The sequence below is a fragment of the Myxocyprinus asiaticus genome, chromosome 17, assembly GCF_019703515.2.
Source record: "Myxocyprinus asiaticus isolate MX2 ecotype Aquarium Trade chromosome 17, UBuf_Myxa_2, whole genome shotgun sequence".
NCBI lineage: Eukaryota > Metazoa > Chordata > Actinopteri > Cypriniformes > Catostomidae > Myxocyprinus > Myxocyprinus asiaticus.
Window position 1 is genome coordinate 44891035 of NC_059360.1, and position 21107 is coordinate 44912141.

Below are 21107 nucleotides of genomic sequence, written 5' to 3' on the forward strand. Positions count from 1 at the left end.
TTGACAGAGTTATAAAAATACACTTGAGCTGGTTTATAATTTGCAAACAATAAAAAACATTGCAAACATATACATTAGCTGATCAACTTACAGTGTAAGGCTCATCGCTTGCCATTGTCAGTTTGCTCGTTCCTGTTGCGTGTCAATCTGGCAACCCGCGTGAGCTTCGAGTCTGGGGAGGAGGGTACGGGGGAGGCAACTCTCTGCAATATTTTAAATTTGGACTGCAGTACCCATTTTAAACGCTTGATGTCAATGTTACATATTGCTCCTTTAACAGTAAAGCTTGCTATTAATTGAATCTGTCCTATACTATTATTAAAAAAGTCCACTGGAAAATGGCAGAACATTTTGCACAACTTTTAATTACAGCATGTCCACTGATTTAATGGCATTTAAACATACACTTGTATCAAAGATTTACAGCTTACCTATAAAACTTTGTCTAATTAACTGAAATATGTATATATATATATATATATATATATATATACACACTACCGGTCAGATGTTTTTAAACACTTATTCTTTATTATATATATATATATATTTTTTTTTCACATTTAGAATAATAGTAAAGTCATTAAAACTATGGAATAACATAAATGGAACTATGGGAATTATGTTGTGACTAAACAGAATCCAAAATAAATCAAAACTGTGTTATATTTTAGCATCTTCAAAGTAGTCATCCTTTGCCTAGAATTTGCAGACATGTACTCTTGACATTTTCTCAACCAACTTCTTGAGGTATCACCCTGGGATGCTTTTTAAACAGTATTGAAGGAATTCCCATCTATGTTGGGCACTTATTGGCTGCTTTTCTTTATTATTTTGTCCAAGTCATCAATTTCAAAAACTTTTTTTTTAATTCAATTTTAGTTTTATAATGAAATAAATTAATATGGTGGCACAATTATATTTCTGTCTACAAAACTAATTTCAAACATTTAAGCATACACCTTCAGATCAAAAGATTTTTAAGATCATGAGAAACATTTCAGTCAAGTGTTTCAAAACTTTTGACCGGTAGTGTATGTTGACCAATGTTGGTTTTATTTATCTTAACAGGAGTTGGCCCAGAAGATCAAGGGATATCAGGAGCAGATTGCATCACTGAACTCCAAGTGTAAGATGCTGACAGTGAAAGCCAAACATGCCACCGCACTCCTGACTGTGAGTGATGCAGACGGTTTTACCGAGAGCCTGGAGGAACTGGATGGTGATGCTACTAAAAGAAAACAGACTCAATCTCATGCCTCGGTACGTAAGGCTGGCATTACTAGGAATGTGAGCCATATAAATTTGGGAAAAGCAAACAGACTGCTGTGTTAAATAACTTAAAATGCACTTGTTTTTTCTATTTTACAGTAAATAACTCTGTATTGATTTAAAACTGACCCTCTGACCTCTTTGCCATCTTTTCATGTGATAATCAGGGCCACACTGAATCTGTGCCCTACAGCTCTACAGAATTCTGACTGACCTAATCGACTAATATTTTCTGCTTCTCTTGTGATTGTGATTGTATCAGATGTCGTCTGGTCGCTCTCTCTCTCTCCTGTCTCCTGTGACAGAGGAGTCTGGTGAGGAGGGCACCAGCAGTGAAATCTGTTCTCCAGCTTTTTGTCGATCTCCTTCTCCTATCACTAACACAGAAGCAGCCATTAGCAAGGTATAACCAGTCATGTTAAAGCATTAGTGCATGCCATTATTTCTGTCTGACCTTACGATTTTATCCCTTCTTTTCTTCCTTCTATAAGATCATGAACCTCAACTTTTTTTTTGTTGCATTTTTTCTGCCAATTTTGTTTAAAAATGTACTTAATTTAGCAAGGTTAATGAAATAATGACAATTAATCACAAATAAAAATTTTCAGTTTATTCGTTCTTTTTTTTATTTTATTTTTACTTGATTCAAACTTGGTGCAATTATTATAATGCAAAATAAAGTGTTAAATTTATTAATATGTGTTATTACATTGATTTTGCATTAGTGTCATCTGTTTAATCATCGGTTTGTTCAATTCTCTTAAATCCAGATGTCCATGGGACGGGCCACTCTCACCAGAGCGCCCATCCAGGAGCTGTACAATCCCACACTGGAGTCTGTGGCCAGTTTAGATGATCTTCAGCGCTCATGGGAAACCCTGAAAAATGTGGTAATTGTGACTTTTTTGTTCGACACTCAAATGCCACCAGTATTTTAATCACTGATCTTTGAATTTATATTGTCCTTGTGTTTATCAGATAAGTGAAAAGCAAAAGACTCTCTACGAGGCCCTGGAGAAACAACAGCGTTATCAGGGCTCTCTACAGTCCATCTCTGCCAAAATGGAGTCCATCGAGACCAGATTGAACGAGCCCCCAATGCATGATCTGAGTCCTGATAGACAAATGGTCCTTCATCAGGTGAGTCAGCTCACCTGCCTTGACAAATATTTTCCAGATTTGATTTGATCAGAAGTTTAAATATTGTTTACTTGGTACATCATAATAGTTTCAGCTTTTTATGTAGACATATTTAAATGAACACTGAACAAATGTTATTGTGCAAGCATGAATTAAAGCAGTGTTTCCCAACCTTTTTTTGCCATAAGTACCCCCACAGCACCATCAGAAAGGCTGAAGTACCCCTTTATCGACACAAAAGCAAAGATGTGTACCAAAGACTATATCATTTAACATTATCATTAATATTGATGATTATTAATGATAATAATCAATTATATTTCAGGTATATTTTAGTTATATTGTCCTTTTTCTTTACATATGAAAGAAATAGTCTCTTAGCAAATGCTGTTAAAGGGGACCTTCTAATTTAGTACATTATGAAATATTAATTTTAAAATTGTTTTTAACATTTAACATTCAACATTTTATCTTTTTAAAATGTACAAATTCCATGTATTCCATCAATAAATATATTGTCTTGAAATGATGAACATTTGTAATCGCGATTAATCACATAATTTTTGTAGTTATTATGATTAATCGCAGATTATGAAAATGCTGACATTTGACATTAAACAATATGTAACAATACAATGCTTTATTAACATTTTCCAAACAAAGCCTTCCACAGTATAAAGATAGAAATGCACTAAAATATCACCAATTCAAGTAACATTAAACATTTCCCGAAGTCTAAGTGGGAGTTTGACTAATTGAAAAAGTCACGTTTATATTTTAGCCAGCTCTTATGATGGAATTTATGGCCAGATCTTAAAAAACTATAATTCAATATAGAGTATACCCTGTGACTATTTTAGTATGAATAAATGCACAGTATTAAAGGTGTTTTTTGTTTTTTTAAGTAACATGTTAATTGCAATGAAAGTCTTAGCTAAGATGAATACTGAAAAAAATATTTGGCCCTCGCAAAGTTTTCATCTGGATAATCTGGTCCCCGAAAGAAAGTAGTTGATGAGCCCTGTCCTACATAATATTAATCTGCCGGTAGACTGTGGCTCTCCGATTCGCTACAGCAATCGTAAAGCCACATTCATGATTCGCATCAGGACGTCAACGCCAGCATCAAGTGCCCTTTGAACTCCACATGAAAAGCGCTTTCAGACAAAAACGTTGCATTCTGCGTTTTGTTGATAGTTAAGACTTGCTATGCTTCTGTGGTGAGTCACCGATTTTTTTTAAAGTGACCTTTGCCACACTTTTGCAAGTTATGTTGTGATGCTATATGTTTATGCCCCAGAGAGAAAAATTACAGTAACACTTTACAAATAGGTTCCATTTGTTAACATTATTTAACAACCTGTAGTACTGTAGTTAACATGAACTAATTAACTTAATGTTAGTTACAACATATACTATTACATTTTTTAAATCAATAAGTTGTATTAGTTAACATTAGTTAATGCACTATGAACTAACACGAACTAACCATGAACAATTGTAATTTTATGAACTAACATTATAATTAATAAAGGCTGTAAAAACAGAGCTGTAAACTGATTGAGTAAAAATACTTAATACTTTATTATACTTTAATAATACTGATTATTTTTTTGCGATTTGTACTTTACTCGAGTGGAATTTAAATTGAATACATGTACTTTTACTTAATTACATTTCCAAAGAAAGAATAGTACTTTTTACTCCTTACAATTTTATTTAAACTTGAAAAGTACTCATTACATTTTTGAAGATAATTTTCTTACTGGACTGAAGCTGCCTTTTCACTGCATTCAACAAACGACAGATGACAGAACAGAGGTCAGTCATTTCAAATGGAGTGTTGCACGGTGGCTGTGTGGAGTTCCGACCATCTGCAGAGGCGGAATTTCCGATCTGATTTGAGCTTCGGATACGTTGAAATATTTGTGCGACTAGATGTGACCGCCCGACGGAATGTGATGTGTTCTAAATATTAACTTTATTCTAAACGCCTGCTACTTCTACAGATTGGACAGTTATGCAGTAAAAATTATCATTCACGTTGCACATTTATATATATATATAAAAACAAAAGGCTTTTATAATTAAATGTGCACATGTAATTTATTTCTACACTTGGCCTCATATTTCAGTCATATCTATGAATTTCTTCTCCCTATTTGCTGAATTTTTATTGTTGTAGTTAATTAAACTATTAATTAAAATAATAACTATAAAACCAGTAATGATGATGATAATAAAAATAATGCAATCTGAGTAAATATTAATTATGACTTTTATTGAATTCATCCATCTGCTCAACAGCAAGGTTTGGTATCAAACCTCTGAAAACAATTCACAAAACTAGCAACATTACTAACTTTCTTCAAAGCTTCATTTGAATTTTTAGTATCACATAATTTTTTTCTTTCTCTATGTCACAAGAGGCTGGGTGCTCTTGACATCGTAATTCATGAGAGCCTTCTTACTGTGGCAACGTTTTAGCTAAATAAAATGATGTGCTTCATTACACGTCTCAGGGCAGTTCCGAAGTGAAATATCCACTGTGTGGCACTTCTTAAACAGATGAGGTTTTTAAGGCTAATGTTCTATTGAGATTTAAATCAACAAAACCTACCTCCATACCTTAAACCTAAACCTAATCGATAGTGTCATAAATAGCAAATGTGACATGAAAAACACAATTTCTGAGGCAACCATGTCATTTTGTGGTGCTTCTATGACAGTTTCGGCTCAAATGTCGACTTGTGTGCTCTTCAGGACTCTTACCGCAGTCCTTTGTATCGCATATGCACACTTAAATCTTTAGCATTAAAGATCGATATCAGGATTGTTCAAATGAAGAATTGGAAGATCTATATTTATACTCATCTCTAATTTTATTATTTTTATTTTAAGCCATACATGTGATTTTGTTAGGTTCAAGATAGCAAAATCCAATAATTTTCGCCTACCCCCTGAAACCTGCTTATGTACCCCCAGGGGTACGCATACCCCCCCAGTTGGGAATCACTGAATTAAAGGATGTAAAGTACAAAAATAAAATGTTTAAAGGAGTTATTAGCAATAATGCTTGTTCATGTCAAACATTCACTGCAAATCATCCTTTTCTTAATCAGTGTTTTTGTCTATTGTTTGTTTTCAAATAAAAGTGTAAACAAGATATGTTTTAAAAAATGCATTAGATTTTAAGACTAGTTTATAGAGAATAGATCTTGACTCTTGAGTAATGTTTATTTTTATAATGCCATTGACAAAGTTTATTTTTATTTTTTTCAGCACAAATCCAACATCTAATCCTGAAATAAATTAGTTATGAATTATATTCTAATAGGCTTATGAACTATATCACTAGGCAATTTTTGTAAACATTATTATTAATAGATTAAAATATTTATTTATCATATTACTGTAGCTTTATGGTTAAAATAGTAACCTTTGGTAAAATCACTGCATGGCCTCTAATAACTTTAATTTATTGAATATTGGTGTATTTTACCAAATGGTTAGCCACAAGAAGCCTTGAATTACTGCGATTTCACTGCCATGGCTTATTGCTTTAATCCTACAGTACATTGCATACAACACAATCACGGTAATATTAAACTGGTGCTCTTCCAGAATCAGATGGAAGAAGTTGTAAGGCTGCAGGATGATATCGATGAGCTCCAGTCCAGCTTTACAGAAGAACTGATCTCAGATGCTGTGGACTCCACGGATCATCTAGCCATGCAGTCCACCCTCACTGTGCTGGCAGAGAGGATGGCCACCATCCACATGAAAGCTTCTGGAAAACGACAGCTTCTGGAGGTACACTTACACTTCTCTGGGATAATAATACTCCATTTACAGAGCATCTTTAATTGCAAAAATATTTTTTCCAGCTGAAATAAAAGTCTCATCCCTTTCATTTGTGGTGTTATGTATAGGAGCAACTGAGTGAGCGAGTGGAAAAGCAGCAACAGACACAGGCTTTACAACGTTACCTGAACCAGGCTGACCAGCTGGACCAATGGCTGCAGAACACTCGTGATGACATCACTTCCTGTTCAAAGGACACAAACACGGAAGAGCAACTCACAGACTGCCAGGTTAGAGCGCCCCTCCCCCCCATCGTCAAACATCATTTACATATTGTTCTACAAAAGACAACTTATTTTATGTTTCCTCATAATAATATCCTCCTTTTTGTGCCTTTAAATTGAGGATTTTTTGGTTATTTCCTCTCATAGAACAGGGAAATTAGTCATATGTAAATACCAGTATTAAAAGCCTCTAAGGGTTCAGATGGATTGATTCCTAAGCGTCTGTGGCATGAGCTGTAATCAGATTATGCAAATATCACAGTGTAACAGTCTACAGTTATAGTAGCTTTGAGGATATTAGTGGCTTCCTGTAAGAGGATTGGTGCTCACTGGAAAGCTACCCCACCCCTTATTACATATACATGAGGGTGGCTGCAGCATACCATAAGATTGTGAAGAAAGGGGTGGGGTTTGGTTTCCCTTCAGGGTAAGGTTACAAACTGACATATGTCCCTTTGCAAAACACCTTGGATTCTTTATTAGATGCATTATCTTGACACTTGAAGTGGACATTGGATATATATATATGTTTTTTTTTTTTTTTTTTCCATAAGAAGGGTCCAGGAAACAGCACTTTTATTTATTCATGTTGTTATCCCGAGGAATGCATGTTTACTGGGAGCATGGCACTTTAGGGATTATGGATAATGTACAGCGCTGTAGGTGCTGGTAAGGGCCTGGGATGAGAGCGGGGCTGTGAGAAGGCTCCGGAGCAGAACCATGTTTGAGCTGGCCTCTCTTCTGCTACTTCTGCAGAACATGCTGTTGGAAATCGAAGAGAAAGTCCTGGCTCTATCTGAGCTCTCCAGACACAGCGAAACCCTGCTGCTGGATGGCCGACTGGAGAACAGAGAGGATGCCGAGCAGCTGGCCAGGAAACTGCGTACGCTGAAGGGTAGCCTGCTCGAGCTGCAGAGGATGCTGCAAGACAAACAGATCAACATTCAGGTGAGTGTTGCTTGTCATCTGGTTGAGGCAACAATTATTTTGCCACCATTTTTGGCATTACTTGCAAATATACAGTATACAGGTGGCCCAAAAAAACAGGGTCACTATGTTTATCTTAAAAATGTATAAATGCATTTGCACGATTTTTGTATAGTTCTACGAGTTTTTGTAAACATCACTATGACATCATCGTGAGCAGCAACTAAATAGTTTAGCTAAGTTATCAATGGCAGCAAACTTAAGTGCTTCTCTTTCGCCATGTGGCCCCATTTTTTGGGGGCCAAACGATTGACTTATTTATTTATTTGTTGCAAGTTGTTGCTCAAGATGACATCACAGTGACATAATTTTGTTGTTTACATAAAGTTGTAGAAGTACGCAAAAAATTGTGCAAATGCCTTTATGCATTTTTAAGATATGAACAATCAAACACACCTGTGTGTGTGTGTGTGTGTGTGTGTGTGTGTGTGTGTGTATATATATATATATATATATATATATATATATATATATATATATATATATACGCAGTATATAATGGTGTGCAAAAGTCCACTAGTGTAAATGCTTCTATTTTGCACTCTTTTATAATTTGATGCCAATAAATTATATTATTAGCATAACAATGTAAATAAATGAAAAAGAAGAATTATGTAAGATTCTACACTATCTCTTGGTCACTTATCAAATAAGCAAATTTTTGACATTGACCATGTGAACTCCTTTTGAAAAGGTCAGATTGTTTTGCTTCCACTGAAGTACTCAAGATGCCCTTTAGAACATATATATATTAGGGCTGTTGATTTAACGCATTCATTTAGTGTGATTAATTATATAACAAATAACGTGTTAAGAAAATTGATGCAATTAATCATGCCCCCCGACCTGTACATAAATTCCGTAATAAAAGTACGTATTTTCCTACCATACGAGCCGCAAGTTGGTGGAGAAATCTTCCAGTGTTCATTACATATGTAAGACATTTTCAAGCTTGAAGTACATCTGTTTTTACGAGCCATGTGAATTGGTGGTAGTGCACCTCATCAAACCTCACAAGCAGCGCAGTCACAGAATAAGATTCGCTCACTGAGGAATTTCAACAGGTGGGCGAAACACAACAGAATACACTAGTTACATATGTAACTGTAGTTCTGTGAATTCCGGATGACTGCCAGAGGCAGTGCTTAGCACTAGTGGATAATGGCAGCGCCAGCCAGATAGGTCAAATAAATGTATCAACAAAGTCACGTCATGACGCAGACCGAGCCGCAAGGATAAAATCCACAGCAGCTCGGTGTCCAGCCTCGGAACGCCTTTCTCTCGCATTCCGAATTACAAGAAACTCTGGCGGTCATCTGGAATTCACAGAACCACAGTAACATACGTAACTAGCGTTCTGTTTCATTCCTCCTGACCACCAGAGGTGGTGCTTAGCACTTGTGGATGACATATACCAACACAGTCATGAGGAATTTCACGCACCTGAGATCATCAAGGTTGCTCCAGAAGAACTGAAGAGCTCACAGTATGTGAAGCAGCCACGTTAACCTTGTAAAATTTTGCAAAGGTGCAAGGAGAAGACCAGGTAGCAGCCGCACAGACGTCTGCCAAGGAAACTCCCTGGAAAGCGACCCAAGACGAAGAGACAGCCTGGGTAGAATGGCAAGTAATACCTTCTGGTAAGGGTTGTTGAGCCTTACTATATGCCAATTTTATCACCTCCACAATCCAACGCGAAAGTCTCTGCTTGGACAGAAGTTCACCTTTCCGCACACCACCATAACAGACAAATAACTGATCTGTCTTTCTAAATGAGGCAGTAGAATTCACATAAAATCTCAAAGCACGTACAGGACACAGGAGATGAGCCCTCATATTGATATCAGATTGAGATGAGGGTGGCTGAAAAGCAGCCAATTTAATGGACTGATTCACAAATTACGGTAAAAGGACTTTCTACGGAAGAAAGTTCGGATTAAGAAGGAGAATGACCCCTGAATTCTCTGGTAACCAGCGCAAACACAACTCACTCACAGAATTTCAAGGAAATTCACTTAAGATCTGCATCACTCAGTGGTTCAAATGGTGGTGCACTAAAAATTCTAACACAAGTGGCAAGGCCCACCCAGGAAAAGGAGCCACACAAACAGGCTTTAAACGTTTTCCTACCTTTAGGAAGCTGCAAACAAGGCTATAAGACCCCAAAGAGGAGCCATTAACTGGTGCATGATGTGCGGAAATAGCAGCAATGTACACCTTTAAAGTAGAAGTATCTAATAGATGTTGCAAGGAGCTCAAGACATTCGGTACATTACTATGAACCGGATCAATCCCTTGGACTCCACACCATGAAGAGAATTTTCTTCAACAAACAATATATAGCTGCCATGTTTAAGTAGCTCTGTCATTATTAATGGTATGGACTACTGCCGGTTCACAATCCACAAGCAGTGGATTGGGCCCAGTGGCCAGTCCCAAAGCTGAAGGTGAACTGGATCTGGGTGCCATCTGAGAAAGGAGATCTCTCCTGATGGGAAGCTGCCAAGGTTCTCCCTCTATCAGACTCAGAAGTAGAGGAAACCATGGTCTGGTCAGCCATCGAGATGCCACAAGAAGTACCCTGTGCTTGCAAAGGGAAATTCTATATGATGTCCCCAAGTGGAGCCTCCATTCCCCTTGTTGCAGCAGATCCCTGGATAGAGCATCCGCCACCTGATTGTTCAAACCTAGAATGTGAACTGCTCTTAATGACGCAAGTTGGTACTGAGACCATATGAGGATCTTGCAAGTTAGCTGCAGAGGCTTGAGAGATCTGGTGCCGCCCTGATGGTTCAGAAGAAACTCTGTGGATGTGTTGTCGGCTCGAACAAGCACATGGCGACCTACAAGGACTGGTAAAAATACTGCAGCATTAGATACACCACCTTCAGTTCCAGAAGGTTAATATTATCCAAAGCATCTGTTGGCGTACAAGGGCCACCAAACCCCCTCTTGTTCTATGTCGCCCCCCATTCTGTAAATGACGCATCGGTTGTGATTACTTCCCATCAAAAACGCCAACCGATTCCAAGGTTTCAGGGCGCGGACACAAGGGTGAGAGACCACAATCATACAATGGTGATGTCTTGCCGGATTCAACAGTAAACTGTTGTTCCACCTCTGAAGGGGCCTGAGATGGAATAAACCCAAAGGTATTGGAGGCAGTGGCCAACATCCCTATTAGCTGTAGAAGGACACCATAAGGAAGTTTTGCCCCCAGTCAGAATCTGTGGAGTAGATAACGAATACTGACAGTCCGAGCATGTGACAATGTTGCAGACATTGCCAGAGAATCCAGAGTCAGTACAATAAAAGTTATGGACTGCACTGGAACCAGACAACTATTTGTTTCGTTCACAGTGAGGCCCAGCTTTTGAATATGCTCTAGCAGTATCCTGGTGTTTTGCGAAGAGCATGTAGTCTCGTTGGGTCACAAAGCAGCCAATCGTCTAAATAGGGCAGGAGTCTTGGACCAAAGAGGAGACAGGGCTGCACTCATACATCTCATAAAAACACAAGGTTCCAGAGACAGTCCAAATGGTAGGACTTTGAACTGATAAACTTCATCTTGGAAGCTGAACTGTAGAAACTTCATGTGGTGAGGTGCAATGGGAACATAATAAGCATCCTTCAGATCTACGCTCACAAACCAGTCTCCTTTCATCACCGACCGAAGAACGTCGGCAGTGCGTAACATTCGAAATGGAAGCAATTTTAAGAACACATTCAGTCGTCGTAAGTCCAGAACTCGACGAAAAGAACGAGGAAGTACGTGGAGTAAAAACCATCCCTCTGACTGAGGGGAAGAAATTTCTCTATAGCTTCCTTCTCCAGAGAACACATTTCTAGAGAGAGCCATTGCACGCGTTGTATCCTCGACAACTGTCGGGAGAATTCCTGAAAACTTGGGTGGGCGGCGTCAGAACGGCAGAGTATATCTCCTGCTCAAAGTTGCCAGAACCCAGGGGTCTGACACTGAGGTTCTCCAATAGTTTAGTTGTTGAAAGGAGAAATGACCGACTGCCGGACCGAGCACTTCAGGGTTTGTGGTTTGTGTCTTTAGGCGCTGACGTGGTCCTCCTGAGGCTGACAGTGAAATGGGCAATGGCCCTGGGCCTCCACAGCACGCCGAGGACGCTGTAGGGCCTGAGATTGGGAAGTGGTGTGGTGACTAAATCTCTGCTCTGGTATCGTGTAGTGATGATGAGCTGAAGCTGGTGACATTCTAAAAGTAGGCTCTGAGCCAGTTGTCGTGAAGTTTCTGACAACTTCATTCTCTACTCCAGTACCTCAGAGGCATTAGAGTCAAACAGATGTCTTGGAACAATTGGCAGTTCCCTCAGGGTCATTTAAAGTCTTCTGGCAGCCTAGCCTTAGCAAGCCACACCTGGTGTCAGGCCATTAGAAGGGTCACTGAGAGTGTACCCAGCTCACGAGTCACATGACCCATGGCCAATAGAGCCGTCTGTAGAAACTGAGGCACAGAGGAGTCTACATTTGCTGACTCTAACGTGGTGTTGCAGGCAAGAAGCAGCTGGCAGATAGTATTCTCTGCTCGAGTTATGTAGGCTACTGACTTGTACGCCGCCTTTAACAGAGAGTCAGTACATCCATACTGTGCGCTTGGACAGCGTACATTTCCTCTTAGCACCTCATCGAGTGATACCACCAAGGCTGCTGTTCAGTCTCTGGCCATCTTAGATCTCTGTCTAGGAACATTGGAACCTGCAAGTGCACTCGAAAACTCTGTCATGAAGTCCTTACATGGTGGCATAGCAAAAACGTTTGTATCTGATGATTGAAAAACACATTGGCCTGAGTAGGTTGAATGGACATTTTGTCAAGACCCAAAAGGGCTACCGCCATCTGTAACACTGCCAAAGTGTCATCCAGAGAGGATGGGCCCACCCCCGATGAATGAACAGAACCCCCATTAGAACCACCTACAGCAGACTGTCTGGATAAAACATCCTGGGCACAGTGGCATCAACCAATTCCTCATCATGAAGATGCGAATTTGAATGGAATGGAAGGAGCCTGCAAAACAACGTTATGTGGAGTTTGAAAATCATCATCACTGGTGTGTTCTCAGTAGTCGCGGCCGATACTGTGGGTTGGAGAGCTTGAAGAAGATGCTTCATCTCGGCCATTTCTGAAGAGAGATTAGCAACAGCCTTTGAAAGCAGATGTTCAGAATTGTTAGTTTGCAGCACAGCTTTCTTTTTCGCCGACATAGCGCCAACCACGGCCAATGTACGGCGCTTATGAGCACACCGCGGGGCTAAATCCGGCTGCACAAGGCTAACAGGCGATTGAGGGTCCAGCTCAGTGAGGCGAAGCTTTCTCTCTGACATCGGTAGCATACTACAGTGCAAGCATGGGTCCGTCAAGGCCTCCCGTAAATGTTGTACACCTAAACAAGATGGGGAGCGATCGTGTCCATCATCGGGGAGCAGTATATTCGGACACAGTTTATAACTCGGTGGAGAGCCATGTACCATGATTCAGCCTAATAATATGCGCCCTCGGTTAGGACCGTAGGGAATCACAAAACAGCCGTGATTATAACAGCAAGCTCAGAGAATTGAACAACCAAATATTATCTTTGGAGACAATGATGAATAATGATGTATGCGATTTATTGCGATTCATTTGATTAATTAATCAGCATGTCATGTAATTAATTAGATTAAAAATTGTTATCAATTGACAGCCCTAATATATATATATATATAGAGAGAGAGAGAGAGAGAGAGAGAGAGAGAGAGAGTACTGTGCAAAAGTTTTAGGCACTTGTGAAAAATGTTGCATAGTGCGGATTTCTTCAGATATAATGCAATAAATAGTTTTCATTGATCAATTAATGTCATACAAAGTCCAGTAAACATAAAAAAAAGCTGAATCAATATTTGGTGTGACCACCTTTGCATCAAAATTGTCCTACGTACACCTGGACACAGTTTTTCTTGTTTTTTGGCAGATACGATGTTCCAAGCTTCTTGGACAATATTCCACAGTTCTTCTATCTATTTAGGCTGTCTCAATTGCTTCTGTCTCTTCATGTAATCCCAGACTGACTTGAAGTTCAGTGGTGGGCACTGTGGGGGCCATGCCATCTTTTGCAGGGCTCCCTGTTCTTCTATTTCATTCTAATCTATTTGCAAAAGGAATGTTTGTCTAAAATTTATATTTCCCATTGACACACTAAAACTGAAGATATAAATAACCATCTTAAGACAAATGTTTTTGTGAAACATTTTATGTGTAAGACTTTTGCACAGTACTATATATATATATATATATATATATATATATATATATATATATATATATATATATATATATATATATATATATATACAGTATTACCGGACGTATTACATAAATGACAATATGCGGTTGGGGAGACATGTTTTTGTAAGATTCATGCTGTAAGACACCTGGTTTCTGAAAGTTTTGTCTTTTGTTTGTCCTGCAGGCAGCTTTAATGTGGGAGGAGCTGAAAGGCTCTTTGAGACCCAGAGTAATGATGTCTACACTGTATTTCATTTTTGTTTTGTTTTTTTTGCTTGACACTCTACACGCCTTTTTATAATTCAGCAGCACTCTGATTTCTCTGGTGTACACAGGCAAACAATACGGCAGTTTAATGCATGGCTTTTTCATTTTTATGCTGGTATTCACAAGGATGTAGCAAAAAACAGGGATGATGTTTTATGATTTGATTTATGATCAGATGATCATTTGATTGTATGAGCACTGATACAGTTTTAATGATATTGGAATTATTATTAATTATTCAAGGCTGTTAATCTGCTTATGCACAGATCATTTGGTGAAACTCTTAGTCTGTAATTGCTCATGTTGGTTGTCTGTCCTGCAGGATTCCCTTCAAGAGCCTTCAGACTCCAGTGAATCAGACTCCAGTCTCTCTCAGAGTCCAAACATGCAAGATTGGCTGGCTCAGGCACGCACAACTCGCAGCCTACAACACCAGGATACCCTCCAGAAACAGAAGGTAGAAAAAACAACAAGTGTACATCATGAATTTGGAGATACTTTCTATAAATTAGATACATCACTGCCGCAAAATGTTTCATAAAGTAGTGGGGACAAAATTGGCCATGACAAAAAAGTGGTTGGGACATGCCTCCATTGCCCTCACCTTAGGGGAGCAAGATGTTTCACCCTACATTGCTATAGACTGGCTGTTCGTTTAGTATAAAATGCAGTGTAAGTCACTTTGGATAAGAAAGAATCAGCGAAATAAATTATAATACGTTTTTTGGCCAAATCAGGAACTTGAAGAGCAACTTGCAGAGCAGAAGAATCTGTTGAAATCTGTAGCCAGTCGTGGAGAGGAGATCCTTACCCAGCAGGCATCACCCATCAATTCCAGGTATTGTGAGCAATGCACCATAAAAATCAGTTTCTTATAATATTAGCCCATCCTTTTGTTTGTTAGCCCATCTTAATAATTCTGTCTGTCATTATCATCCATCTAAACCTCTGCAGTGCGACGGAGACTCTCTCACCTGATCTCGAGCTGGAAGGAGACAGTCAGACCATAAAGAAGCAGAGGAGGAAGAGATGGGAGAGTCTGAAAAAAGACATGGCCACCAAACTACAGCTCCTGATGAAAACAATTGAGCAAGACAGCAAGCAGCCGGTACAGTGTTTTCATTACTGGGACTGCATGGCAGAAATGTATAGGTTTTAATTAGAGCTGTCAAAATTAACGCGTTAACGCATGCGATTAATGTAAAAAGTTTAATGCGTTCATTTTTCTTAATTGCGATTTATGCATTTACCGTTAATAAAGCAGAAACCAGCAGAAACAGACAACTATCACCAAAATGCAGAACGAGACATTTTTGTCTGTAAATGCTTTTCATGTGGAGTTCAAAGCGACATTTGATGCTGGCGTTGATGCCCTGACGGCTTCACAATTGCTGTAACAAAGTGGATAGCCACAGTCTGTCGGCTGATTAATATTGTGGAGGATGAGAATTTAAGAGATTTAATGCCCATTGCAATGAAAATGCAACCAATGAGGAGACTAGTTCTTTCAATTAATCAAACTCCCAATTACACTTTGGGAAACATTTAATGTTACTTGAATTGGTGATATTTTAGTGCATTTCTATCTTTATACTGTGGAAGGCTTTGTTTGGAAAGTGTTAATAAAGCATTACATTGTTACATATTGTTTTGTTTTGTTTCCTTTGTTTTGAAGGAAACAAAACAATAATAAAATTAGTAATATGTAATAATAATTAAAAAAAAAACTCTGTTATTTTTTTTAACCAAAAACTTACATTGCAGTTTATTGGTGGAATGCATTTATATATATATATATTTCTTTTTTTTTGTTTTCTTTTTTTTACATTTTTTTTTTATATGTAATGTTTTTAATGACAGGTTTACTCCAGAACTGCATGTGTGAAGACAGCAGGACCAGTTTATAAAAGAGATACTCATGTCCAGGAAAAATCCACTCTGATGTCCCTGCACAATGGATTCAGTCAGACTGTAAAGGACATGAACACTCAGGTATGTTTTACACCTCTTTTCACACTAGGGATGTCCCGATACCGGTATCGGAATCACTACTGTATAGTTATGTAATATTCACTGTAGTAATAATACTACTACTACTTATAATAAAAATAAATAAATAAATAATTATCATCTGTGATGCTTTGCTGTACAGCATTTTATTTGACAAAAATAACTTCAATGTTGTATTTTGTATTGTGCTGTGAGGGGCTGTATAGAAGTAATTCATATGATAAAAATAATGCAATGCTATGTTGAAAATTATTTGTTCTATTTTAATTTGATTAAAGTTAATGAAATAATTTATTTAGACACACGTTTGATTATAAAATTGAACTAAACTGTCAAATACGAAATTCCAAAAAAATAAAAATAAAAAATGAAAAACAATTTGGAAAAAATAAAATGTAGGGCCCTACATGTTAACATCCAGAGATGCTTTTTTCATGAAAAAGAACCTGCTCCTTACATCTCCAAAATAATTCTTATTGATAGACTGTCTTTAGATATTGGTTATTGGGGCTATTTTTTTAGCCCTCAATTTGAGAGCTAAAAAAATATTTTTTAATAATAATAATTGTTTTTATTTTTTCTAAATGACTTTTGAGTAATAATTGCTGAAACCTAAAAAATGTGCAGGTTTTAAAAATAAAAAAAATCTGTGAAATTTGTTTGTGATTTTTGATATTTTTGTGACAGCTAAGAATGAATTTTTTTGATTATGTACAGTATTTTGAGTAACTGTTGCTGGACCAGAATAAACACTCTGTCCTCAAATCATCAATCTCACAGTATTGTATTAGAAATCTGCAACATTACAAAAACAATTCAGCAAAAAACAGGTATCAGTATCGGCGAGTACCGAAAATGAAGTATCGGTACTTATACTCGGTCTCCAAAAAAGGGTATGGGACATCCCTATTTCACACCTTTACATACTGATGTGTGTGTCAGTGGATGTTTCAAAATGTAAACAGTGTATAATTCTTGATTGTGCTTATAGTCCACAGAGAGAGAAGTCGTTCAAATGGAACAGCAGCTTTATACAGCAGTCACAGCCACTTCCTCTTGGGTGGATGATGTGGAGAACACACTGTTTTCTGGCCCTGCTTTACTGACGGAGAACGCTGACACACAACTCTCCAACCATGAGGTCTGAACATTGGGCAGTAAATGTTTATAGCTAAAAAATAAAGTCAAAGTACAACTAAATTAAGGATATTTTAATTGAGAATATGTTTTCTTGTGAAGTTAAACTGGTCAAATGCTTGCTTGCTTCACAGACATTAGGAAAAGAAGTGAAGGAGGTGACCAGAGAGGTCAGTCACAGTCGGGAGTTGCTAGGGGGTGCTCTGGGTCTATCTGAAGAGGAGCAGGCCCTGATGAAGGACACCCTCGACTGTATGACCCGGCGTCTGGGAGCGCTGGACTCGGCACTGGAGCGCCGCTGTGACACCATGCGGAGCAGAATGCGGGAACTTACTGCTTTCCAGGTGGGAATCAGACTTTTGGCATCATTCATTCAATTATTAATGCACCACTGCAACAACATCTCAGTGCCTGTTTGTCTTTCCAGACCGATTTGCAACATCTGTTTACTGCGCTTGGTGAAAGCAAATTCCAGATTGTCCAGAAATTGTCAGGAATTATTGATTATACAGCACCCAAACAGCTTGAAGTAAGAAAAAGTACAGTAATGAAAGGAATGTTCCAGGTTCAATACAAGTTAAGCTCAATTAACATCATTAGTGGCATAATATTGATCTCCACAAAAATCGCAGTTACAACGAAAGCCTGTAATCCCGGTGTTGCATATAACTTTACACAGACATGGTTAGTATGCGATTTTATTATACTAATACCATGCTAACGTGTATAATGTTTACATCCTGTGTCTATACTTTTGAAACGATTTTAGCGTTAATGGTTTGGCCACATTCACTTCCATTATAAGTGCCTTACTTTAAATGTTGAAACCGGAACATTTTCTAAAAAATTAAGAATATGGTAATATTCAATAACTTCAATACAGTTACTGATCGCTTATTAATTGTAATTTTGTTCTGACAGACTATTGCCGAGGCAGAGGAAACGCTGAAGGACTTTGAGCACAAAATAACAGAGCTGAAAGCCAGAGTGGCGGAGCTTCAACCGGACCAGTTCTCCACCAATGAGCTACTGAAGCTACAGGTACACAACCAATCATTCGCATGGACACTGAATATTTAATTCCTACATTTACTTTTGTGCAATGTAGGATTAAGAATCTTGCAAAGTATTTTGGCCCAATCTATGGTTATTTAGTGCACAGAAACAGAGTATGTGTGTACTCGATAGGACGCTTACGAGGAGCTGGTGATGATGGTGGGCTCTCGGCGGAGTGGCCTGAACCAGAATATGGCCCTGAAGAACCAGTATGAGCGAGTTCTGCAGGATCTAATTGATCTGGTGGACACTGCGCAAGACAAGATTACCACTGACCAGAAGATGATTGCCAGCTCAGTTGAGGACGTGCAAAACCTTCTGGACAAACACAAGGTAGATCATTATTTCAGAAAACCGTTTGCAGCCTTATTTGAAAAAATACTTTATGCGACTCTAAATATTTCCATTCCAGGAGTTTTTTCAAGGCTTGGAGTGGCATATGGTCCTCACCGAAACATTCTACAAGAAAATTTGTGCCTTTGTTTTGCCACGTGAGCGTCAGACTCTGGAGGAGACACTCGCTCATGCTCAGGACATACTTAAGCAAGCGCACAAGAGAGGAGTTGAGCTAGAGTGCATGTCGGAGGTAACAAATGACTGTATTTGCAAACGGAGCATTAATATTTCATAGACTGAAACCACCTCTTACATCCTTCTGGATCTGTTTGTGCTTTTGTGTGCAACTTTAAAAGACATGGAGTCGCTTAGTTTTGGACTACCAGATTTTGTTCCGGTTGCTGGAGGCAGTTGAGGGCAGTCTGCCAAGTGTGGGCCTGGTGGAAGAAACTGAGGAGAAGCTGACTGAGAGAATTGAGCTCTATCAGGTATGTCGGGATTTTCTCTACTGGCCTAGTCCATTACTTCAAAGTAACTTTCCAACATGGATATTATTCCCATATTAGGTTGAATAATCTGATTTCCATTATCTCCACCAAAGGCCCTGAAGGCCAGTCTGACAGAGCACCAACACAAACTATATCAGGTGCTGGAGGAGGGCAAGCAGCTGCTGTCATACATGACCTGCCCCAGCCTGGAAAACCAGCTCACACTTTTGGGTGAACACTGGCTGAAAAACACCACCAAAGTCAACAAGGAGCTACAGCACCTGGACTCCATCCTGAAACACTGGACCAGGTCAGGCTGCGTGCATTAAAATTCAAGCCCATTGATTTATTGATGAGATTCTACATTATGTTTAATGTGCTGGCTGTTTGTGTCAGGTATAAGCGTGAGTCTGTTGAACTGAGCCGCTGGCTGCAAGAAGCTCTGGAGCGCTTGGAGTTCTGGAACACACAGTCTGTTGCTGGTCCTCAGGAACTGCAGACTGTGAAAGACCAACTGTCGTCTTTTCTGGTTAGTCAGGTTTATTTAATGTTGAGGAATCCAAGATAAGACTAGTAAATTCAGTGTGGTTTCTACAAACTTGCTAATAAAAATCCCTTTCACAATGTACAGCCCACAGTATACTTTGGTCAGACGTGAACGCTGAGCATCCGCATACAAGACGTAACTCTAATCTGGTCATCTGCAGAGTGTGTGAGCACTGAATGCGTGCAGCCCAATTTGTCTAACCACACGTCTTTGAATGCAAATGAGTTATTTTCACTAATTAGTGGGTCCACAAGTTGGCAACACTTACATTTTGAGCCGTTGCTGTCACAATGAAGCACTAGACGAACATCAGGAGATGAAGGTAAAAACAACAACAGTGGATGTGCAAGTCAAGAATGCATTTGTGTGCGGAGGTCTGGAGATACTTGCATTGTATAACTTGAGTCTGAAGGAATATAAAGACATTTTTATGGGTCTAAACTCTTCAAAAGAATGTCCAGTGTCTCATAGCAGTCGTAGCACTCATGCGGCAACCGCCTGTGTATCCGCGCACAGTTATATGTAGTATACTTTGACAGGCTTGCGTTCGACTGTACGCAGACACTGAGCGTTCGCGTCAAAACTGAAGTATACCCAGGGCTTTAGTGTCTGTATGCAGTCAGTCATTCAACATGAAAGCAAAATTGGTTTATTTGTAGGGTTATTTACAGATTTTATTTACCTTTTTACCGCCGTGGTTGCAGCGACAGTTATGCATTTGCAGCTCTTAACCGCTAAGTGGCGCTATAACCATAGAATTTCACTAAGTGAGAGCTGAAGCTCTTTCTTGCGAGTATCATTTTGATTAAAAGAGGTTGATGTTCTTAAACAACTAGTCTGACATTGTGCAATAAAGATGCATGCTTGTGTAATGGACGTTGCGCCCATGTATTGGCAACTTATTTGTTTTCATTAACATTTCTTTCAAGAGGATTATCATTCATTGACGTTACATTTGACTTTTTATGCTAATTTAATGCCCATTTATAGCCCTTAAATGCACCCGTTTTCAGGTGCGATTATGTAAATTCATGATTCATTTTGGCAAGAGAATGCATGTTAAATAAAAATAAAAAATTCATAGAAACAGTGTTGAGGAGTGCAGTGCGCAGTGACTCAAGTGAATTGATAAATCATTTATTTATACTGATTTATTTATATGAACAGTCCGAACAAACTGATTCACTAAAATGAACTGGACTCCCCAATGCTATAAGTGAATCGCTGAATCATTTATTTTAATCCATTAATTTACATGAATCATCCAGTTCACTAAAATAATTTGGTCTTCCAAAAAGCTACAAATGAGAAAGAGGACAGTTTAGGAGAGTGGCAGAGCGCATTTGAATGTAGCATCAGCTCGCTCTGCTTTCTTAATGCACGCTCTTGGTATTATCTTATGATTCATTAGTGAAAGTTATTGGGTTTTTTTTGGTTTTTTGGGGGGGGATTTTTCCCCTTTTTCTCCCAATTTGGAATGCCCAA

The 21107-nt window shown here is 38.6% G+C and overlaps 1 protein-coding gene across 9 annotated transcripts in view; it reads left to right on the top strand.

Annotated features, from left to right (window-relative positions):
- LOC127454806 (nesprin-1-like) overlaps positions 1-21107 on the top strand; it is a 186190-nt gene that overhangs the window by 120341 nt on the left and 44742 nt on the right. For 6 of the 9 annotated variants that reach the window (XM_051722237.1, XM_051722230.1, XM_051722233.1 and 3 more), the window contains 20 exons: positions 1072-1263; positions 1535-1675; positions 2043-2162; positions 2251-2412; positions 6037-6225; positions 6345-6506; positions 7257-7448; positions 14371-14505; positions 14786-14886; positions 15003-15156; positions 15909-16040; positions 17050-17199; positions 17330-17539; positions 17623-17724; positions 18117-18236; positions 18384-18584; positions 18664-18837; positions 18944-19075; positions 19189-19385; positions 19472-19604. In XM_051722237.1, the coding sequence (XP_051578197.1) occupies positions 1072-1263; positions 1535-1675; positions 2043-2162; positions 2251-2412; positions 6037-6225; positions 6345-6506; positions 7257-7448; positions 14371-14505; positions 14786-14886; positions 15003-15156; positions 15909-16040; positions 17050-17199; positions 17330-17539; positions 17623-17724; positions 18117-18236; positions 18384-18584; positions 18664-18837; positions 18944-19075; positions 19189-19385; positions 19472-19604 (3099 nt within the window). Of the gene's footprint in view, positions 1-1071; positions 1264-1534; positions 1676-2042; positions 2163-2250; positions 2413-6036; positions 6226-6344; positions 6507-7256; positions 7449-14370; positions 14506-14785; positions 14887-15002; positions 15157-15908; positions 16041-17049; positions 17200-17329; positions 17540-17622; positions 17725-18116; positions 18237-18383; positions 18585-18663; positions 18838-18943; positions 19076-19188; positions 19386-19471; positions 19605-21107 lie in introns of those variants that run through there. The other 3 variants (XM_051722229.1, XM_051722232.1, XM_051722235.1) reach the window with 3 other exon arrangements.